This window comes from Equus quagga, unplaced genomic scaffold, assembly GCF_021613505.1.
Source record: "Equus quagga isolate Etosha38 unplaced genomic scaffold, UCLA_HA_Equagga_1.0 146_RagTag, whole genome shotgun sequence".
Classification (NCBI taxonomy): Eukaryota; Metazoa; Chordata; class Mammalia; order Perissodactyla; family Equidae; genus Equus; species Equus quagga.
The window spans coordinates 3,823,299-3,846,377 of record NW_025796728.1 but is presented as its reverse complement, the minus strand read 5'-3'; the positions used below and the strand labels follow the sequence as shown (position 1 = coordinate 3,846,377).

Below are 23,079 nucleotides of genomic sequence, written 5' to 3'. Positions count from 1 at the left end.
GCGGTGCCATGTCCACACCCAGGATCTGAACTGGCGAACCCCAGGCCGCCGATGCGGAATGTGTGCACTTAACCACTGCGCCACCGGGTCGGCCCCTGAACTACCTTTCTGAATTTTCTTGTAGCTCATTGAGTTTCTTCACAATTATCTTAAATTCTTTATCAGTTGAATCACAATCTTCCATGACTTTGTGTTTGGTTTCTGGAGAATTTCTTTTTTATTTTTGTGATGCCATATTATTGTGGCTTTTTGTGGTACTTGCTGAGATATTCCTCTGCCAATGCATTTGTCATAGCACACACTTTTCTTATTTAGGTATAGCTTTGTTTTGATTTAAAGTTTTCAATAGGTTGGAGATTAGAGCCTTTCTTTTGTTTTTCAGTAGGTTATCACTATAGCGCTAGTTTTTGGTTTCTCTTACCTGAGCTGCCTCTGACTTGTATTTGAGGATCTGCACCTTGCAACTTGCACCTCTATTTAGGATATCACCAGTACTCTCCTCTTCAGTGCTGCCTGCACCACTGGAGGTCACTGATGCCTTGATGTTGGCCAGTGTCACTGCAGTTATGGGCTTTTTCACCAGAGGTACAGGAGTGACTGAAGCCTCCACGGCATTTGGTATCACTTGGGTTGGAAGCTCTGCCTTGGTTGGGGGGAGTGATGGTGGAAAGGCAGCTAAGTTTGTGGGATACTGCCTCTGCTGTTTCCTGTTACCTTGTGGTTACCGGTACTGCTACCATTGGGATATTGGTGTCCTGTGCAAGTCTCTAAGCCACAGGTGGGGCCCTGGATCACAGGGCCCCACCTGTGCTGCTTCTTTGCTCCCCATGGCTGCAGATGCCACTGCATTTGGCTGGCCAGAGTTGCACATGCAACTCTGCTGCTGCCCACCAGGTTCTCTGGGGCTAGAGGTGGTTGACTCAGCCACCATGGCTGGGGGTCCAGGGTCCTGGGCACTGCCTCTGTCCCATTTAGCTTCCTCTGTATGTGCCAGTCTTCATACGTACTGATGTGTGGATCTCTCTGGTGTCCTGATGTGTTGGGCAATATAGCCTTTCTTGGGTTATGGATATTTTACTCACTGTAGATTGAAGGAGAGAGACAAAGGGATCCTCTCATGCTGCCATGATGATGACGTCCCTCCCTCCTGTATACTTTAAATCATCTCTATATTACTTATGATATCTAATACAATGTAAATGCTATGTAAATAGTTGTTATATTTTATTGCTTAGGGAATAATGACCAAAAAAGAAAAACGTGTGTATATGGTCAGTACAGATGCAGCCATCGTGGGCTTTTCGATCTGCGGTTGGTTGAGTCCACACATGCAGATTCCTTGGATGGGGACAGCTGACTATATAACATATTTTAGGTTACCCAAATGCTTCCAGAAGTGAATTTTTACATAGTTTTTAGACATGAATTAAGCCTGTCATCCATTACACTGAATGTCCTTTTTATAGTTCAACTAAAGTAATGCCAATCTGTCTTCATCATTTATCCAGTAAAGCCATGCACTTTAAAGAAAAATGTATATGATTTGAAATTTTAGTCTGTGTGTTTATTTGATTCATATTTATAGCTCAGTTTAATAATCTGCAAGAGACCTTGAGAAAACATTTGATGTAGCCTATTGATTTAACCTTTGGTTTTAAGTATAAACCATCTTTCAGCAGCTAAATTCTTTCCATTTTAGCTACAAATAACTTCACTTCCCTATTTATTTTTTCTCTTATCATTCTTCATTCTTTTAAGTTTATTTTCTTTTGTTTTTAAAATTTCTGTGGTTACTCATCCAGAAAATAATTGCCCTATTTCTTGTGTATAAAAAAAGTAGTTTCACTAATTATTTAAACAACAATATTTACACCATTGGGATAGAAGTGATAGTTGCATAAAATAATATTTAATGATAATTCATGGAGCAAATATATTTAGAAATTAAAAATAAGTCTTTCCAGAGCAGATTTGAGTTTCTTAGACCAACAGTTTCAAAGTCTGATTCCCAGACCAGTAGCATCAGCATCACTTAAACTTGTTAGAAATGCAATTCTCAGGCCCCACTGCAGACCTATTGAATCGGAAACTGGGGTGAGTGTCTGTGTGTGTGTGTGTGTGTGTGTGTGTGTGTGTGTGTATAGGGGGTGGAATCTGTTTTTTCACAAGATCTCCTGGTGATTCTGAATGTGGTAGTTAACACAGGCTTAGGGTAAGATTCTCAGTGAGCAGGTCCTATTCATTGGGTTTTGGCAGGCAGGTGCCTGGTCTACTTTAAAAGACCTCTGGGAAAGACAATTCCATTGACTTTCTAGTATGCCATTTCAAATACTTCTGTGTTATCACTGAGCTGGCTTCAAAAGCCATTAACTTAAGACAAAAAACTTACAAAACACTCCAAAAAGACAAATTTTAATACTTAAAGATTTGTGTTGGTTGGTTTTATGTTATTTACTTCCTGGCAACAGATTCCCTTTTAAAGCATAATTTAAACTAAACATTTTTGTAGGTGTTTCATAAGGGAAAGAGGGGGACGTACTTCTGGAGGATGATTAAAGGAAGCAAATATGAATCCTTATGACTCTCAGTAGGTAGTTTGGGCCTAGGGAATCAAGTTTTCTTATCAGAGGTCTAGAGTGTCTTTGTAGAGGTGGGGAATGATGTAGATTCCTACTATGATCTATTAATTCTATATAAAGTTGGAGTCCCAGCCTAGAAGCATTTTCATAGTGCATCGTTATGTGACATACACCATTCTTTTAATGTACTTTGGATTTAGTCAAGTCAGATTATGTTTCATTTATTGCTGGAAATTTTGTTTGCTAGCTCTCTTTATCCTACCAGGCCCACATGATGTTGAACATGGTCATTTCAGAATACTGTAGATTAGTCATATTATCAAGATATTAGGAATTAGCGGAAAGAATCTTGAAATAGGTTCTCAAGTAGGAATTGAGAACCTTCTTACTTACAAGTGTTTTTTTTACCCCACTGACTTTAATTTTCTAATATAATGTGTAATGAAAGTCATTTTGAAATATATACAGACTTGTTTTTGAGATTTCGAGATTACTTTAATATCTAGAAATGTATATGCCATACATAAGTGTAAAATGTTGTACTACAACAATTACCTGAGCTTTCTTTTGCTGAATATCATATAAATTCTATTTCACACCTTATTTTCACAATGAAGGCAGTCTCCCACAACTGTCTGGGCATTTAAGTAATCTCTCTTAAAATTTAACCAGCCATATCTAGGAGATATTTTTAGCAGTTATCTTTTGTCCAAAAGAGACCTGAATGCTTTAGTTGGCTTTGTAACATTTTTAATTACATTCAGGACTTCTTGTCGGGAACACACATAGTTGCCTTTATGATGAAGTTTATATACTAAATTCTGTTTTTCTTGTTTTCTCTGATGTATTATCGAGTATTATTGTTAGTATGCACACATGCTGCTTGTGGACTTGGATGTGAACATTCGTTTTCAGTGTTGAGGCAGCTTGCTTGTCTTTCATTTTATACGGTGGTTCTTAAAACAAAAACTTAAAAGATTATATCTTTTCCCTGCATCTTAAATGTAGAAGCGGTACATTAACTTCTGTATATGGTTTTCTCTACCATAAGCATAGGCTTTGTGATTAAGTAAAGTTTAATATGTTTTGTGGGATTAGAATTTGGAATAGTTTTTGATTGAAATGAAGATCTATTTTCTAATTATAAAGTAAATATCTATATTCATGGTAAAAAATATGAACAGTTACAAGAGATACTTAAAAATAAAAATCATCTGTTAATATACTACTTCAAAATAACCAGTGTTAATGTTTTAAGAAATATTTCATTCCACATTTGTGTACATAAATAGTTTATATAAATATATATGTTCTAGTTGAGATCATATTTGTATACAGATCTAAATCATGGTTTAAAATCTCTTCAACTTTAAGCATTTTCTTGCTCAAAAAATTCATTTAAATACCATTCTGAACATCTGTATTATATTTCTATTTAGAGATACCACGATTTAACAATTTCCCTTTTTCTGGACATTTGGGTTAGTACCCTTTGAATGCTGAATTGGTCATCCTTCTACGCAGGGCCAAAGAGGTTGAACATTTTTAAGACATATTACCTTTTGGTTCCAGAAAACTAACAACAGGCTAGCTTCTCTAGCACTATATGAAAGCTTGCCTTCATTGAACACTGTGAATAGAGAAACTGTTTACTATATTAAAGACAAAAATTATTAACTGCTTTAATTGCTTTTCTAAAGTTGCTAGTGAAGTTCAAAATATTTTTTCCTGATTTATTTGTAGTTTGTCAGCTTCTGTGTGTTTGTTCATGCTCTTTTCCCAAGTATATTTTAAACCAAAATGAATAATTTCTAATATTGCTTTTATAAAGTATCAATGTAAAAAGTGGGCCATTGTGAGTGATAACAGGACTCATTAGGAGGAAACTGAGACAATAGGGCAGATCCTACAAATTGGCTCTGAAAATGTTAAGATAGATACATATCTGAATAAATCGTAGTTATCTTATAGTCTGAACATGCTATCATATAAAATTTTAGCAGGTATAAAATCTTGTATTCAAATCGACTTAAATAATTTATGACATTCATAAATAATGACAGTTTAGAAATTAATAAATTCCTATGTATGTATCAGTAATAAAATGATAGTGAAGAGAACAGCTGGATTATTCTATGTGAGCTGCCACTAACTTGATTTGTAATATTGGGCAAGTCAGTGTCTCTGAACTTCAATTTTCTTGTGTATAAAATAAAGTATTTAGTTGGCTGTTTAGGATTTTTTTCCAGCTTTAAAATTTCTTAATTTTCTATTTAAGTCGCTAAGCCTTATCATATTTAAAATGCTTTCCCTACCTGACAGAAATTCTGGCATCAAATGATTAATAAGTGCTCTCATATTAGTAAGAATTGTTGCCATTTACTGATCTATTATATATCAGGTACCTTGTATATATTCTCATAAACTCTTCACAACAAACATAGAGAGTAAGTATTATTTTCCTGATGCGAAAACTGAGGGTTATACAAAGTCCCATTGGGGCTGAGTGGTTAGAGCCAGGATTTGAACCCATGACTGACTGAAAAGCTCCTCTCTTTCTACTCTGCTATTTACCTCTCTCATGAACAAATGTTATGGCTTGCTCTAGACCAACGTTTTTTTAGCAGTAGCATTTTTGGAGTTTTGCGCAAGATTATAATTTGTTGTAGGGGGCTGTACTTTACATTATAATAGCATCCATGGCATCTCATCTATCCATTAGCACTAACTCCCTCGGTTGTAACAAAAATGTCTCCAGATATTGCCAGATGTCCCCTGGCGGGGAGAGGGGGATTGCCCCTAGTTGAGGACCACTGATTTAATACAACCTAAGTCAACAGGCTAAGGACAAATATAATTGTTGTCTCTGGCAAAGGTAGGTGGCTTTAGGCTATCTTGGATTTCAAAGGTCAAGATGGAATCGACCAAGTAGAATCCCAGGAAAGGATGCCACTCCATTGTCAACAATACTTGTTGCACGTATTGATTGCTTGGCCTTTATCCTCTTGAGATTTTTCTTGTTCAGAGACTACTCATTCCCAGGATGCACATTATACCCTCATGAACCTGACTGAACATTAGTGAATTTATTTAAAAATATTCATTGAGTACTTGCCATATGCCAGGCATTATCCGGTTACTGGTTAAAACAGCGAACAAGATGGTCTTGAAGGGGAAGCAGATACTAAATAAATAATTGCAACTCATTCCCCTTTTTTTATCTTCCTAATAATCTTTTAAAGCATATCTTTAGAATCACAATCCAGTGTATTTATCATGTTTCACTCATGCTCACACAGCTTATCACATAGAGCTAGAGTTTGCCCTCCTTCATGTGAATGAATAAAGACAGCAAACCAAGAAATTTGAGTTATTCTGCCAGTTTAAAAAGATACTTTGGCTCTAGTTTTCAAAATGAGCTCTTATCTGGGGTCTAGCTTCATTTCAGAACTTACTTGTTTATCTATTGGTTAGTGTTTTAATGTTCTTAGAGTTTGTTGCTATGAAATTTGGCCATAAACATGTCAGGTTTTGTCTCATAGGGATTAATCTCTGAGGGATTTCAGGTAATGAGGGAATCTCTTACCGGACTGTGTGCTTGAAGTTCATGCCTAATCTCTCTACTGGACCGTGTGTTTCTTGAGGGCAAGAACCATGGAGTTTACATAGGACTTTTCATCATTCTGTTTGCAGTGCCTGGAAAAGTCCCTGGCTGGCACGTGGTAGTCTATTTATTAAACTGATACAAAGAAATGAGATCTCTGAACAGTGAAAATAGGTTTCACTTAAATAAGTTTTGCTGAATTTCTGTATTCTGCTCCCTGAAGACCATTGAGGTCGTTAATTCAATTTACTTATGTTTATTAATTATTCTACAGTATTTGGTAGTATGAGTTAGATTTTGATAAAGGCAGATATTTGGGCAGCCAAGGGAGAAACAAACCCATAAAATCAGACAGGAAGATCCAAAACAAGGACATCTTCAACTACTGGATGAAAACCTATGGATATACTTCTGAAGACCCCAAAGGCATCACTGTATAGAGCACTGTGCAAGAATGGATGCTTAGAGCATTGGTGCTGAATTCTCAGAGAAGAAAATTTATTTAAAATGCTGTGAAAATATAGGAAAACTGAAAATACATTTATAATGATTTCGATCCCAGATGAAATTATTTTGATGGTTAAAGATTTGTCTAAAAAATAGTTTACTCAAAACTCCTTCCGTAAGAGTTTTAGAACAATGAAATTCAAATACCTCAGCTATTTTTAAAAATAGATTTTACTTGTTTTATTTCCCTTTTTTATGGCTTCCTGTTGCCAAGTCTTATTAGTGGCCATTTTAAGGTTACATGCTGTAGGACTTAATATGAACCATAATAACTTATGCACGCATAATAAAAGCTTTAATGACATATCATGAAATAACTAAACTTATATCACTTCTAGAGCTGGTGTGTATAAGATTGTTACAGGTATCCTGGTTTTTACTGCATATAGGGGAGGTGTTATTTTATTCATTCATTCTTATGTTCAATACAAAAATATGTGTTGAAAGTCTACTTTGTGCCTAGATACTGTTTTAGGCCTAGGCTGTATCAATGAACAAAAAGATAGAAATTCCTCCTCTGATGGAAGAATAAGAGGGAAGGAGAATAGGGATTGCTGAGACAAGGCTGTGTAGGGGGTGGAGTAATAGGTTGGAGAGGACATTGGGGGCCATATATGAGTGGCACCGGTGGCTGTTACTACAATTAAGATGAGAGCCTTTGGAGAGTTTTAAATTGTGGAAATATCAGGATCCAACTTAGGTTTTAACAGGACTAAGTAATAGTCTTGGACTAAGGTGATAGTAATAGAAGTGATGGCTAGTGGTAAGATTCTGGATATATTTTAAAGGCAGAACCAAAAGAATTTGCTGACTGACTATATGTGGGAATTGAGGGAAAGACAAGACCCCAGGATGACTCAAAGGCTTTTGGGCTGAGGATCTGGAAGGTTAGAGCTTCTGTCAACTGACAGGACTAATCTGTGGAAGAAGCAGGTTTTGGGGGAGTATCAGGAGCTCAGTTTTGCACATGTTACCATGTGGAGATGGGCTGCCTAGGTGGCAGTCACTTGTATGAGTCTGGAGTTTTGGGAAGAAGTCTGAGCTGGAGGGCAGTTACATGGGGGTTCAGAACCTGTAGAATTTCTCTTTTGATGGTTTTGGTTTTCTCAGTAAAGTAGAAATAAAGTCATCAACAGGAAGTAAGTTGGGAGGGAGATATGGAAAGGTAGAAGAGAAGGTATGAAACAGTTGTCTATGAAAGTGGGATAGTAAAGAGGTTAGAAAGGCTATGTGATTGCAGTAGGCATCTATGGCCAACTCATGGTTCATGGTCAATAATTTAAAGTGATACTAATCAGGGATAGTATGTGTTTTTCTCCAGGCATTTTCAACCTGTAGGTATTAGAGGAGAGTATATTAGGATTTAGATATAACTTACTTGAATATAACTAGAGTAAGTTTTGCCAAGAAGGAAGTGAGAGAGGAGCTAAGGAGTAGAGAGAAGATACAAGGAAAGTGATAACAGTGCTCACCCAAAAATTTCAACTGAGTAAACAGGGAAGTGAAGCCATGCAAGAAGCGGGGGGACATTGAAGATTGGGGTTCGGTTGCTTATTGGCCCCTGTGGGGTCAGATGATATTGAAGTTAGGTTAAAAGTGAATTATTTATTTTAAAGTGAAGTTTATTTTTATATGTTGAATCATATTTCAAATACATGTAAAGAGCTCTCTACTGAATGTGTCTAATGAATATTTTTAAATTAAATACAAATATTTGAATTTATTTGTTAACTTTAGTTTTTCTAAAATGAAATATGCCTTTATATTTTTTTAAGTATTTTTTTCCCCTAAATGACTTAAGTTCACATTTTTTATACCAGTTGTCTCCCATTCTTTCTCCCAACCCTCACATTCTTTGGTAGGCTGCCAGATGCTGTGTGCCTTCTGCCAGCTTATTGTTCAAGTGTTCCCACCCTCTATCAGGGTCTTCTCATAGCTGCTGAGGATACTCTGATTGGGCTTGGTAACCACTTGCTAAGCAGGGTCACTTGAGTTTCTCAATCACTCAGACTCAAGTTTTTCATCCTTAAGTGGGGATAATAATATGTTCTTTGTTGTAAGGATTAAAATTAATGTATATTTATCCCCTCACAGAACTTGGCATGTCTTTATAGATGGTGGATATTGTTAGGATCTTAGGTTTATAGAATTAATAATATTTTATTAGAGTTGGATAACCAAATCTCAAAAATATGCTATTCTGTCATTTCAATAACATATATTTTAGAAGTATCTCGGACTACCAATGACAAAATATAGTGTTAAAGATTACTATCGTTAACATTTTGTTGTATGCTTATGCTTTATCAGCTTTAGCAATAGACTAAGACATATTGGGAACTCACCATGAGTATGGGTGAGATTTTTTTTTGGTTCCCAATAACATAGAGAGGAATGAATACAACTGCAACATTTTCACTACATTTTTCTTGTCTTAAACCAGTTTTGAGCCTAAGCATCAGCAAAAGGTAATTCATTTGGATGTGTGGTCCCTTCAGGAAAAAGCTGAGAGGTAGTAAAGTTTTCAGTTTCTGAGTAGAGATAATATATATATATATATATATATATATAAAATTTATGTATGTACATATACACACACACACATATATATGTATGCTTTATTCTCACACGAGAGAATTGAAGAATCTCTTTATATTTAATGTATATTTGGAAATGCTAAGATTAGGTAACTTTTCTTAGTATAAAACAATGAATCTAAATACCACAGTCATATTTTATACCTCTGTCTTCTTTCAAAATAAACATGTTGTATATGAAAATTCTAATTTGACTCATCAGCAATGATATAACACATGTCACTCCTTGCTATGGAGGGTCCCTTCCTTCAGTCTGAGTCAGAGGCCGCTTCTGTGGTGTAGAACAGTACCTTTTGTTTCTGTTTCCACAGCATCAGCCATAGTGTCTGGTCTTGGGGTCATGTTTGATGAATGCCTTGAGACTGAGTGAGTTTGGATTAAGCACTCTTTTCTAAAGATGCATAAGGGCTATGTGCTTGAGTAGAGTTGACCTTTTCCCATTTAGGATCCTAAAAATGACAAAACTATCACCAAGATTTCTTTGTTGGTGGTAAAGTGAAAGATATTATGACTTAGTTTTTATATACCTATATAACACTTCCTCCCATGATAATAATCACCAATTATCAAAAGTAATTTTTTAATGTTTTTTTGTTTTTTTTCGAGGAATGTTAGCCCTGAGCTAACATCCATCACCAATCCTCCTCTTTTTTGCCGAGGAAGACTGGCCCTGAACTAACATCTGTGCCCGTCTTCCTCTACTTTATGTGAGAGACAGCTGCCACAGCATAGCTTGACAAGCTGTACATAGGTCCGCACCCGGGATCCGAACCAGTGGACCCCAGACCGCTGAAGCAGAATGTGTGAACTTAACTGCTGTGTCACAGGGCTGGCCCCCAAAAGTAATTAAAATGTTTTTGGTGTTGTATTACTCTTACCTGGCCTCTTGTATATATTGAAAATATAGAATATGTACTTCCACTGGGGATTTAGTTCAAGAAGTTCAAATAACAAAAGATATTAAATAGCACACAGAACTCCAAAATGACTTTATTGGGCAAATCTGATTCCTCCCACACAGTGGAGATCATTGAGGATTATGTGACTTTATTATCCAAGATCACAGTTTTCCCACTAAATAAATTTACCCTTGTCAGCACTGAAGCCCATATTAGATAATCTATGACTGTTCATATTTATCTTCTTTTCCTAAGATTATGTGGGGTGAAGAAAATGCTTTGTCCTTTTATAGATAGCAGGATAATAGTCACTAAGGGAGCCATACCAACATGTCACCTTGGCACCTGATGCAACAAGGAGATCAAATGATCTTACTGCCGTCATTATTACGGATACAGATAAGGAATTGGTCTCCTTGAGGAAATAAGCCTCTTATAGTGAGAGTTGGACAAGTAGGTCAGGGATGACCCAGATTGGAAGAAGCCCGGGTTTTATCAGGCCTCACTGTGCTTCAGGGAGGGCTACCTGTGACACACGGGTCAAGGAGACTTTCATATCTTGAGTCTACCGTGAAATAGTTCCTATTCTTATTCTCAGAAACCTATAGCTATAAAATTTCTCTTGTATTTTTAATTGATCCTGATACGTAACTTTCTTCCAAGGTTTGGAGCATGTAAGAACTTTGAGATTTTGTTAGTGTTTTCTCATCTTGGCTGAAAAGAACATTACAAGTCTGTCAAGGCCAGGACCCAGTGTTCTCCTTTGCTGAGCTTTTGGGAAATGTTGGTTGCAACTGTATTAAATCTGCAGAAAGAATCGATCCTGAAGTCCTCATCACCACCGAGCTCTGGGGATTTTTGTGTAAACTACTAGATTTTCAGTATTGTAGTTAATTTTAGCCCTAGATGAGAGGGTCTGCTTGTATCGGCTGTCAAGCCATTAGTGCACAGCCTAGGTCTATACACTCAAAGGAGATGGGCTTCTGAAAAACAGGAGTGATATCTAGTAAATTGTCCACTCTTAATTTCAACTTTATGTTTTGAATTCAAGTTGCTTAGCATAGAGTAGTGGTTCTCAAAGTGTGGTCCCAGGGCCAGCAGCATCAGCACTACCTGGAAACTTGTTAGACATGCAGATTCTTGAGCCCCCCGCCCAGAGCTGCTGAATCACAAACTCAGGGGGTGTGATTTGGGACATTTTGATATATGCTGGAGTTTGACAGCCACAAAGAGAGTATCTTAAAATGACTATATCTAAGAATGTTTTTCTCTTTTAGACTAGTGAACTCATGTGTATATTTCAAGTTGTTTGTTGGCTGGTGATGACCTCAGAAATTTTTAAATACTAACTAGGCCCAAGGGAATTCATTGCCCCATATTTACCTATAGTAACCTGCCCTGCTACAAACATTTCATTAAGCATTCATTAAGGGAAACAGGGTTTTCGAGAACTGTCTGCTTTTAAGTACATTTATGTACAAGAAGGAACATACAATATGTTATTTTAGGTACACTCTTTTATTGAAGGATTTTATTTTTTAATATCTTCTAGAAAAAATGTACTATAATTAGAAGTAATCTAGGTGTAAATTATCATATTTGATTATTTTAAATTTTATATATAAATAGCATTGTATAGTTGAAAAGGCATGACTTTGGAGTCAAAAATTATATGCCTTAAGTTATAAAACTTTCTTCGAACTTTTGTTTCTTCCTCTGAAAAACTGAAATGAAACTCCACACCAAGTTGTGAAGATTAAATTAAATGACATATATGAAACGTATTTTGTAAACAGTAATCATTATGGAAGTGTTAGTACTTATTTTCTAAGCAGTGCTTGGTTTATATTTCTTAATTTCTGATCTTAATTGATTTTATGCCTAAAATTGGTAAATTTACAGATTTTAGAATTTTTAATTTTGGATTAATTATGGATTTTTAATTATGGATTTTTCAGCTTATGTGAGTGCGTGGAATATTGGATCATGTGGCATCCTGCAGACCCAGTGCTTAGGGCAGCATTAGTGTTTCATAGCTATGAATTACAACTTCTTCCTTCAAAAACTTTAAATTAATTTTTAAACATTATGAATCAATACATGTTCATTATAACAAAGAAAATAAAGGAAAGCTAACAATCTCCTTCTATTCCTTTTTTATTCCCACGTTGAGATAACCAAGATTCATAGCTTCATCTGAATTATTCTATACTTTTCTCCATGTCCTTGCAAATGTACATAAACATACATATATCCAGGCATTTTGTATTATTAAGTGAAGTAAGCCAAGGCCAGGCCAATTGTAGATTCAACAATGCAGTAAGCAAAGAACCTAGACCTATGAAACTGCGGTACAGGAAGACAGTCCTTAATTAGTGATCGGTAGACCCTGTGTGCTGATGTGGCCCCCCTTCCAGCCTAAGAATTTGAAAAGTCAGTGGGCTTGAGTTCCAGGATCTTGTGACCTGGCAGGCTCCTCATCTCTGACAGCTGACAAAACTACTAAATGGTCACACAATCATGAGGAACTAGAGAGGTGATGGGAGCTGCACCCACTCATATGTAGCCTAGATCCTGTGTATATCTTTGCACATCTTGCTTACTGTTTAGATAGTAAACCAAAGTGAAACTTTAAACCGTGTCCAAGTTGTCATTCTCACCATTCTTTGAACCCACATCAGTCATTTTGATCTGTTTCTCATTCATTTTTACAAAAGTTGGATCAGTATATTTCTCCGTCATTCCCTTTTTTCTTTTTTGGCTTACAATACATAATAGTCATCAGTCCAGGTCAGTGGATGAGATATGTCCTTTTTAATCGATGCATAATATTCCATACTGTGGATATCTGTCCACCATGTAGTCATCTGTTCTCCAGTTGAAGGACTTTCATATTTCCAGGTTTTTGTTGTTACTACAAAAAAAATAAAAACCCCAACTACAACAAACATTTTTGTACATATACCCATACCTATAGGTAAGACTCCCAAAAATGGAATTGCTGTGTCAATAGTTATATGTATTTTTAATTTTAATAGATGTTGTCAAAAATATTGTCAAAAAATAGATTTTTTGTGGGGGAAAGATTGTAGCATTTCACACTCCCATTTTTAGAGTTTGTTTCTCCCCATCCTTACCAGTACTGACTATAATTTATTCATTTTAATTTTTATCAATCAAATGGATAAAAACTGTATCTCTATAATAGCTTTAACTTGCAACCCTCTGGTGACTAGTGAGGTTGACTATGTCTTCGTATTTATTGGTCCATTGAATTTCCTCTTCTGAGAATTGCTTATTCATATTCTTTGCCCAATTTTATTTGACTCTTTATTTTTTTCTTGTAAATTTGTATGAACACTTCAGATGTTAGGAATATTAAGTGTTTGCCTGTCATTATGTGCTGAAATTGTCTCTTGATATTCTTTATGACTTTTGTTATATAAGATAGATGATAGATAAATATTTAAATTGTCTTTTCTAACTTTTTTTTTTTTTTTAAAGATTTTAGTTTTCCTTTTTCTCCTCAAAGCCCCCTGGTATGGAGTTGTGTATTTTTAGTTGTGGGTCCTTCTAGCTGTGGCATGTGGGATGCTGCCTCAGCATGGCCTAATGAGCAGCGCCATGTCCGCACCCAGGATCTGAACCGGCAAAACCCCAGGCTGCCCAAGCAGAGTGCGTGAACTTAACCACTCGGCCACGGGGCCGACCCCTTTTCTCACTTCTCTTGCTTAGGAAAGTTTTGCCCACCTAACAATAATAAAAATATTATTCTAAGTTTTCTTCTAGTAAGTTTACTATAATTTTTACATTTAAGTTCTCAATCTATTTAGAGATTTTTTAATTAAAAATGTATTAAAATATGTATATATTTTTTCTTCTCCCCGAAGCCCACCAGTACGTAGTTGCATATGCTAGTTGTGGTCCTTCTGGTTGTGCTATGTGGGATGCCACCTCAGCATGGCCTGATGAGCGGTGCCATGTGGATCCGAACCAGTGAAACCCTGGGTCGTGGAAGTAGAGTGCGCAAACTTAACCACTCATGCACTGGATCCGCCCCTTAAAATATTTTTGATTCATCTATACTTTTTAATGTGTAAAGTAGGAATTTAACTTTCTTGTTTTTGAGATGGATGACGATTTATTTCAGAGTTATAAACAAATTGCTATTTTCCCACTGAATTGAAATTCTACTTTTGTTGTATATTATCTTCCCATTTGTACAAGGATCTACTTTTGGGCCCTCTGCATTAGTTTCGTATTGCCGTATAACAAATTACCACAGATTTAGTGGCTTAAAACAACTCCAACTTATTAGTGTATAGTTCTGTAGATCAGAAGTTCAGGTAGAGGGTGACTGGGTTCTTTGCTCAGATTCTCAAAGCCTGAAATTAAGCTGTAATCCAGGCTGAGTTCTTATCTGAAAACTCTGGGGAAGAAACCACTTCCAACCTAATTCAGGTTGTTTGCTGAATTCAGTTCCGTGCAGCTGTAGGCCCCAGGTCTCTTTCTTTGCTGAATGTAGGATGGAGGCAGCTTTCAACCCCTAGAGACCACCAGCAGCCATTCTTTTGAGTTGTAGTTAATTTGCTATATTTTATTGAGTTTTTCCATCAATATTCATAAGTGAAATTGGCTTCTAATTTTCTTGTGGCAATTATAAAAAGTTTATACATATATGTTTTTAGTACTTATATATACTTATATGATTGTGATAAATGATTACTTGCAATGAAACGTTTTTTTCCTACCATATAGTTGCCTTGCCGTGAACTGAGATTATCACAAGTTGGGTTTATATAGCATTTGGTTTGTATTAATCTCATACCCAATCCCTCACTCCCAGTGTTAACATGTATCAAGAATCTTGATCTTTAAGATCTGTAGTCATATTAATTAACTTTACAATGCTAGATAAAATGCTAATATCAGTTATTTAAAGCAAGGTGTCCAGAGTCAGGTGTCCTTTGATGCTGCATTTCTGGGTAACGTTGGGCTTCAAGTTACTGTGCTCAGCCCCAGCACATGCAGGCCTTTTCATGTAGTTAATCTTTAATGGTATTTTCCATCACTAACCAGCAGTGAGTTTGTTGTAATCCAAATTTCACAAAGTAATAGTTTACTTTTAATCTGAAAGTAAAGTTAGGAGTGTAGACTTTAATAAAACTTAGATAAACTATAGGTTTTCTTTTTTACTGAAATACTAAATCTTCTCCGTTTAAGAACAGCAGCTCACTCAAGAGTTGAGTATCTAGATCTAGAGCATTCTTTCTGGTAATAATAATTGAACTTGAAGCACTTGGTTCTTTGTGTGTTTGAAAATATTTTTGTTGTTAATTCTCAAGGCAGAGTTCCAATCGGTGGCAGAGTATCAAGTCAAATAAAGCATGGGACGATTTAGTTTATTAGCAGATAACCATGCAACATCAGCTCTTTTGGCGTATAAATCTTAGAATTATGAATGATGTTCTTGAAAAATCCTAAAAATATTTCACACTAACTATTCATTAGAGCTCTTGTCTACCAGGCTGCTCTGTTTACCCCTGGGAACAGTTGAGAGAGGGAATGGCTATCCTCAGCTAGTTGGTTGCCTGGCAGACTCTCCAGTTCAATGAAGAGCAAAGTTGCTAAAGCCAAAGTGTGATCAAGTGGTTGAATGTGAGTTACACACAATTTAAGAAATTAAACATAGGGGCTGGCCTGGTGGCACAGCAGTTAAGTGCGCACGTTCCACTTCAGCGGCCTGGGGTTCGCCGGTTCGGATCCCAGATGCAGACATGGCACCGCTTGGCACACCATGCTGTGGTAGGCGTCCCACATATAAAGTAGAGGAAGATGGCACGGATGTTAGCTCAGGGCCAGTCTTCCTCAGCGAAAAGAGGAGGATTGGTAGCAGTTAGCTCAGGGCTAATCTTCCTCAAAAAAAGAAAACACAAAAAGAAGAAATTAAACATAGATGAGTAATTGGCTATAGTATCAATACTGTGCATGCAAATTCTCAGTTAGTACTTGTGAATGCTTACTGTAGTTGAGAGAACATTTTCCAGATAATCACCACAGTTGTTAACTTTTACTTAGCACTTACTATGGTTCACACACTGTTCTAAGGGCTTTACATGTATTAACTCACTCAATCCTCACAGCAACCCTTTGATCAAGGTTAGCTGACAAGTAAAGGTGCCAGGATTGACATGAGCATCTAGCTCCAGAGTCTGTGCTTTTAATCACTGCTATCCTGCTTACTGATCTTATAAATCCACTGGGAAAAAAAATAGATTTTCTGACAGAGCTTTTCAAGCCTGGAGGAGATTCCTTCTATCAATAAAGATAGAATGATGCAATCGCAAGTTGGAAGTGACTACTTCTGTTTTCTCAAACTAGATCTTTTACTTCTGCTTCTAATGGAGAAAAGCCAGGCTGAGCCATGAAAGAGAAAATGGAGTGTTTTCATTTCCTTTTCCCTTACTACCTCTTTTCTGTAGAATTCAATGATTAACAGCTATTTGTTGATCATATAACTTTGGCGAAGCCTTAGACTCTGTGGAGTCTGGAAAGGACTTAGACAGGTTCCCTGACTTTGAAGAATGAAGGACCTGCAGGACACTACAGCAAGTGCAGTGACTGTGCCATGCTCAGGATTGTAGTGGGAGCAGAGTAGGGCATGCCTTACTGTATCTCCTGTGTGGGTCCTTCTCAATCATCCCCACTCCAAGGTCAAGCTAAATCATTCTAGAGGATGAATAGGGGCTGGTGTGATGAGTGGGTGATATGATCGACCAGCCTTCCAGAAAGAGAGGGCAGCATTTGCAAAGGTGCAGGGTATAAGCTATGCTTTGCAACCTCCCTGATAAGTCACCTGGGTACTAATTAAATTCCACATTCAGGGGCCCTATTCTAGATCTTCTGCATCAGAATCTCCAGGGGAGGGGCCTAGGGGACTGTGATTAATAGGGGTCCCAGGGGATTCTTATCAGGGGAGCTTGGGAAACACCAAACAAGTGGAATACAGTTTGTTGATGAACATAATTGGAATGAATTTTGGAGAGAATGGTTGAGGATGAGATCAGATAGTATGAAGGTCATTTCATGTCATTTCTGTCTTTTGTGATTGTTTGGTTTTCTATTTGTATCCTACTTGATGCTGGTTATGTCTCAGGTATCAACAGATACGTTCAACGAGCATTTGCTTAGACTTGGACAACTTTATTTAATTTGAAAGCAGTGTATTGAAAGTTTAGCCCTCTACCCATTTACAGAGTTTCCAACCTTGGCTTATTTATGACCTGAGAAACAGCCAAAGAGGAGAGTGGGGAATTGAATGAACATTGTTCGTCTGCAGTGTGCCACATGACTCGTAATGGTGTCTCATTTTGTTCATTAGCAGGCTGAGGCTCAGATGTTAATTACATAGGTCACATAGCTAATAAGTGATGCAACTGACATTCGAGCCTGAGTCTATAGATCAGGAGGAATTTGTTTGATTTGTCAAAAAATGGTGAGCAGAGTGCTCAATCACTCAATTAAAATAGATGAACTGGAAAATGCAGGATTTGGGCCAGGAGCTATCATGAAAAAGCTTCTGAAATTTGTTACCATGTGAAAATATGTGCCCAGTACTGCTTATTTCTTTTTCTTTTTCTTTTTTTTTTTAAAGATTGGCACCTGAGCTAACTATTGCCGATCTTTTTTTTTTCCTGCTTTTTCTCCCCACATCCCCCAAGTCCATAGTTGTATATTTTAGTTGCGGGTCCTTCTAGTTGTGGTATGTGGGATGCCGCCTCAACGTACCCTAATGAGCAGTGCCATACCTGCACCCAGGATCCAAACTGGTGAGGATCCGAACTGGTGAAACCCTGGGCCGCCGAAGTGGAGCGCACAAACTTAACCACACAGCCACCGGGCCAGCTCCATGCTTATTTCTTTTTAAGAGAAGCTAATTATCAATACTTTATGTGAATTTATCTCTATTTTAAAATGTTGGTCCTATATTCAGAAAAATTAAAACAATGCGTTTGCTAACACCATGATACAAAATACATCATTGGGTAGAATTTTGCTTAAGGGCTGCTGGTTTGTGACCTCTAGATTAGGTAATCTCTAAAGTCTAAGCTTTAAAATATCATGGTTCTTGCTGATTCTTGATGAGTTATGACTTACTCTGATTTTCTTTCATATTTTAAAGAAATTTCTCTGAATATTTATGTGACATATTATTAATCATAGAGTCTTCTTTTATATACTTTTAACTTTACTGGGGTAGATGGAGAAAGATTAAAAGACTACTTGCTCTTGACTGTGGTGGGAGAAGTGTTGCCCTCTCCCGAGCCTTCTAGTCTAACTGCTGTCTTTCAATGTCTTTCTGCCCTAAGAGGAGCAGAAAGTGGATCTATCCACCTCCATGTGTGCTTTTCAACCCATTGTGGAGTCACAGGTAATCAGTGTCTTTCCAAAGTATGTAGCAATATATTAGTGGACCTTGAAGCCAATTCAGTGCATCTTGATCAGTATTAAAATGAGAGAGAGAGAAAGAGAGAGAGAATAGAGGAGAATAGAAAATGCATGCATTGCAAGTAGTAAGGGTAAGAATTGTTTTGTAGGACTTTTGTTTCAGCTATATACATATGTGTGTGTCTGTGTTCCAGGTTGCATCATAGAATGTATTTCTCACTGGCAAACTGTTAAATTTTGAAAGCACTGAGTGGAGTGACTAAGTAGATCCTCGGTCATTCCTGCTTAATATAAGATGGTTTAAATTCTAAGCTGGAAGTTTGAAAGGATTCTTTACCACATGTTAATTACCTCCACACCTGATCTTTTTTCTTCAATCCCTTGAAAACACTAACAACTTCTCTGACTGGTGTAGATCAGTCCTGTGATCCAATAATCACTTTTCAGGACAGAGTGGCAGTGCTGATGTGAGGGACAGTCATTACAAGAAGATAAGCCGCCTGGCCTGAGACTTGATGGCTGAGGGAGGATACTGAGAAGGGCAGTGAGCCAGCCCCAATTCTATTGTTACTAAAATTCCTTGAGAATGAAAAGGGGGAAGCGGGAGGGCAATATGTGAGTAAAAACAGCCCCTAATGTAAGTTTAAGGACATTGAAAAGGCACAGAGGAAGGTGGACCTAGGAATACTTTGGCTGTGAAATATTTTCCAGTCATTGATTTGTTTCTTTGGAACTGAGTGACTGGGGAAAGAAGATTCTTGAGTAGGTCCATGGAATGAAAAGCTGATTGTTTTTGTGAACCAGTAAGTATTTTTGCTAGTGTGAGGTTATTAGTTAGATACGCCACGAATTACCGGAATTTAACACCTCCCATGTGTCATATTTGTTTAATTATTTCTGTTTGCATTCTCAAGAAATAGTATTCTGAAATTTAAAAATTAAAGTAGAATCTGGATTGTTGTATGAGATTGTGGACACTAGAGGAATACACACTCCTATGTCTTAATAAGAATTTAACTGCAAGTGAAAATTTCCCATTTAAAGTTTTCAGAAATAATATAAAATCGTATTGATTTCAACCTTCTAAAAAACATAAGATTTATCATAATGGCCACCTGATGTGCATGGGGTCAGACACTTGAAAAGCATTCAGTGCTTATGTTAAGTATTTTATATTATCTATTGATTCATTGGTAAAGCACTATCTTATGTCCTTATTCTGGGGGAGATTTCTAGATGTGTTATGAACTACTTTAATAACTCAAGCTGTCACTACTGGTTATAGGTTAAGAAGTTATTTTTCTATACTGAAGGGAAAACCAGGCTTTTCCAGAGGTAGACTTTTAAAAAATTATGTTGAAAAGATGCTGAGAATTCTTCTGGCCAGTCGATGTTCATTGAGTTAGCTCTCTATGAACAAATATTTTAGAGCAGACTCCAGAGGGCAGAGACCTGATAAGGATAGAACTTTCTTTTTCTTCTTTTCATTACCAGTAGAAAACTGATAGGACTGACTTTATGAATATTTTCTCTCACTGATAATAGAGGTTATATATTGTGGGTCCAATATCCAGGCACAAATGCACACACTTGGAGGCTATTGTATTCTTCCCGTTAAAAGTGGCTTTCTGTTTTTATTTACTTGTTTTTATTATTTTGCTTTCGATCCTATAATTTTTAAAGATCTTATGGATTTTTAGAAGATTATTATTTGTGATTCAACTTATTTTCTGTAAATACAATGATAAAGTGATGCTGCATAACTGTAATCTGTTGGATTGCTTAAGGACCAATGAGTGTGTTAGCAAGAATGGATTATTAAAAATATTGATTCACTAGGATTACTAGAAAATGTTGGACCAAATCTTCCAGTACTACTAGGTAATGATTTATGATTTCAGATGCATGAAAGCTGGATACAATTTTAATGTCTTTAGGGGGTAAGTATTAATTTCTGATTAGTATAACACTTTAGAGAAAAGAATCGATAGACATGTTGTAAACTTAGAATGAAGCTTAGGAAAAGAGCAAGTTTAAAGAACTCTCCCAAACTGCCTCAGTGCCTTGATCGTTATTTTGCACCTGGGATTACATTTGTACATTTCCATGCCTGTCACCTCCCCTAGACCCCGAGCTTCTGGAGAAGGGGATCTAGGTCTTAATCATCTCTGTATTCCTAGCCTAGGCTAGTGGCTAGCACATAACCTAGTTTTTCTGCAGATGAGGTCCTGGCCAAGATCAGAATCAGATTCATCTGGGGAGTTCTGTTAATAATTCAGATTATCAGGACACACCCACAGATTTACTACATATGAATTTCCAGAGGTGAGCTCCAATCTAAGATGATAAGTAACTGCAGTGGCGTTGATAAAGCAAGGATGGAAACCAAGGCCTCCAGACCTTGCCCTCCACACACTTGCTGACATGCTTGTTACCTTCCAGATGAACTTTTAGTGGGCATCTACTAAGTCCAGCTACTCTGGATACAAAGATAAATGAGGCACATTCACAGTTAGAAGCAGAAACTGTTGAGTTAGAAAGATTTGGTTTGAATCAGCCTCACCTACTTACTAACCATAGGAATTTCAGCAAGTTGCTTTACTGTAAGCCTGTTTCCTCTTTTGTAAAATAGAAACAATACCTGCATCATAAGATCGATGTAAGTATTAAATAAGATGATGGGTGTAAAGTGCTTTGCAAAATGCTGACAATATAGCATGCTCTTGAAAAATGTTAGCTTTTTTTTTTAATTAATGAGCTCACTTTCTAGGTAGGGCTGAATTTTTTGGAAAATAAGGAAAACTTGGAAATAAGGAAAAGATTGTATAAGAGTTAGATTTCATTTTATAACAAACCACCCCAAAACTTGGTGATGTACCTTTTATTGACTCACAGTTTGGCTGGTTGACAATTTGGGCTGAGCTCAGTTGGGACAGCTCATCACTGTTCCAGGTTGTATCATCTGGGCACACTCCTGTGTTAGTGATCACCTGGCAGGCAGTGGCTTCACCCACATACAATCATGCATTGCTTAATGACAGGGATACGTTCTGGGAAATGCATTGTTAGGTGATTTCATCATGGTGTGAACATGATAGCGTGGACTTACACAAATATATGTGGTATAGCCTACTACACACCTAGGCTGTACAGTACTAATCTTATGGACCGCTGTCGTATATGTGTCTGTCATGACTGAAACATCATTATGCGGTGTATGACTATATTGACAGGAGCAATAGTGGTAAGTGGATCATGTGTACTCATCATCTAGTAGAATAGCCTGGGCTCAGGCATGTGATAGTGGTCATAGTGTTCTCAAGAGCAGTGGGAGAGAGGGAGTCCCGTGAGCGAGCACTTTTCAAGCCTCTGCTTATGTCACGTTTCCTAGAGTTTCATTAGCCAAAGTAATGCAAGTGGCCCAGTGCAGATTCAATGGGTAGAGAAAGACTCTACCACTTGATGGGTAAAGCAGTGTGCATACAGAGATAGACAGAATTTGTGGCCCTTTTTGTAATCTGCACGGAACGAGTTTCATTGACTACTTACTCTATATCAGGCTTTATGCTGGGTGATTTACATGTTCCTTTAATCCTTACAACAATTTCCTGACACGTGAGCATTCCCATTTCAAAGATGAGAAAACTGACAATCAGATGACTTAAGAGACTTGTACACATTAGGCCCAAATTATTTGCTTTGTGTTACAGAGTGGCCTTTTAGGTGCTGTCTCTTGTTCCTTAGATAATCAGCTGATCAGTCCATGAGGCAGACAGTGTATGCTTTATTCAATAAACCTTTAGTGAAAGTGGAGTTCTAAAGACTGATTTTACTTTGCCATTTATACCTTGAATCATTGGGTCATATATTTATTTGGTATAGAAAAAAATTTAAAATTTTACTACCCCTACTATCCTTTAAGACCTTCCAGAAGTTTATAGAGAGTGTTTAGTGTTGTTTGTTTGTTTTGCCAGATCACCTACATGACCTGGATCTCTCCGCATTTTGGACATGACTGAGGCTCTTCAGTGGGCCAGATATCATTGGCAGCGGCTAATCCACAGTACAAACGGGGACGACGATGAGAGGCCATACAACTATTCTTGTCTGCTTGCCTGTGGGGTCACGTCCTCTCAGACCCCCAGACCAGCAGGAAAGCACCGGCTGGTGGTTCCCCATCTCCAGCCCTTCAAGGAAGAGTATGAAAAGTTCTCTGGAACCTACACGAATAACCGAATACGAACGACAAAGTACACACTTCTGAATTTTGTGCCAAGAAATTTATTTGAGCAATTTCACAGGTGCCCTTTTCTTTTTTTAAAAAAAAAAAAATTTTAGAAAGTTCCTTGTCATTTTAGTTGATATATAAAATTTTTCATTTTCATAACATTGTGTGTTACCTAAGCCTAAGAGTTGTGATATCATCTTTGACAATTCTGATAGGG

General features: G+C 37.1%; 1 protein-coding gene across 1 annotated transcript in view; it reads left to right on the top strand.

Annotated features, from left to right (window-relative positions):
* LOC124232946 (phospholipid-transporting ATPase VD-like) overlaps nucleotides 1-23,079 on the top strand; it is a 109,784-nt gene that overhangs the window by 11,769 nt on the left and 74,936 nt on the right. The window contains exon 2 of the mRNA XM_046649903.1: nucleotides 22,609-22,935. Within this exon, the coding sequence (XP_046505859.1) occupies nucleotides 22,646-22,935 (290 nt within the window). The 5' untranslated portion in view covers nucleotides 22,609-22,645. The remainder of the gene's footprint in view (nucleotides 1-22,608; nucleotides 22,936-23,079) is intronic.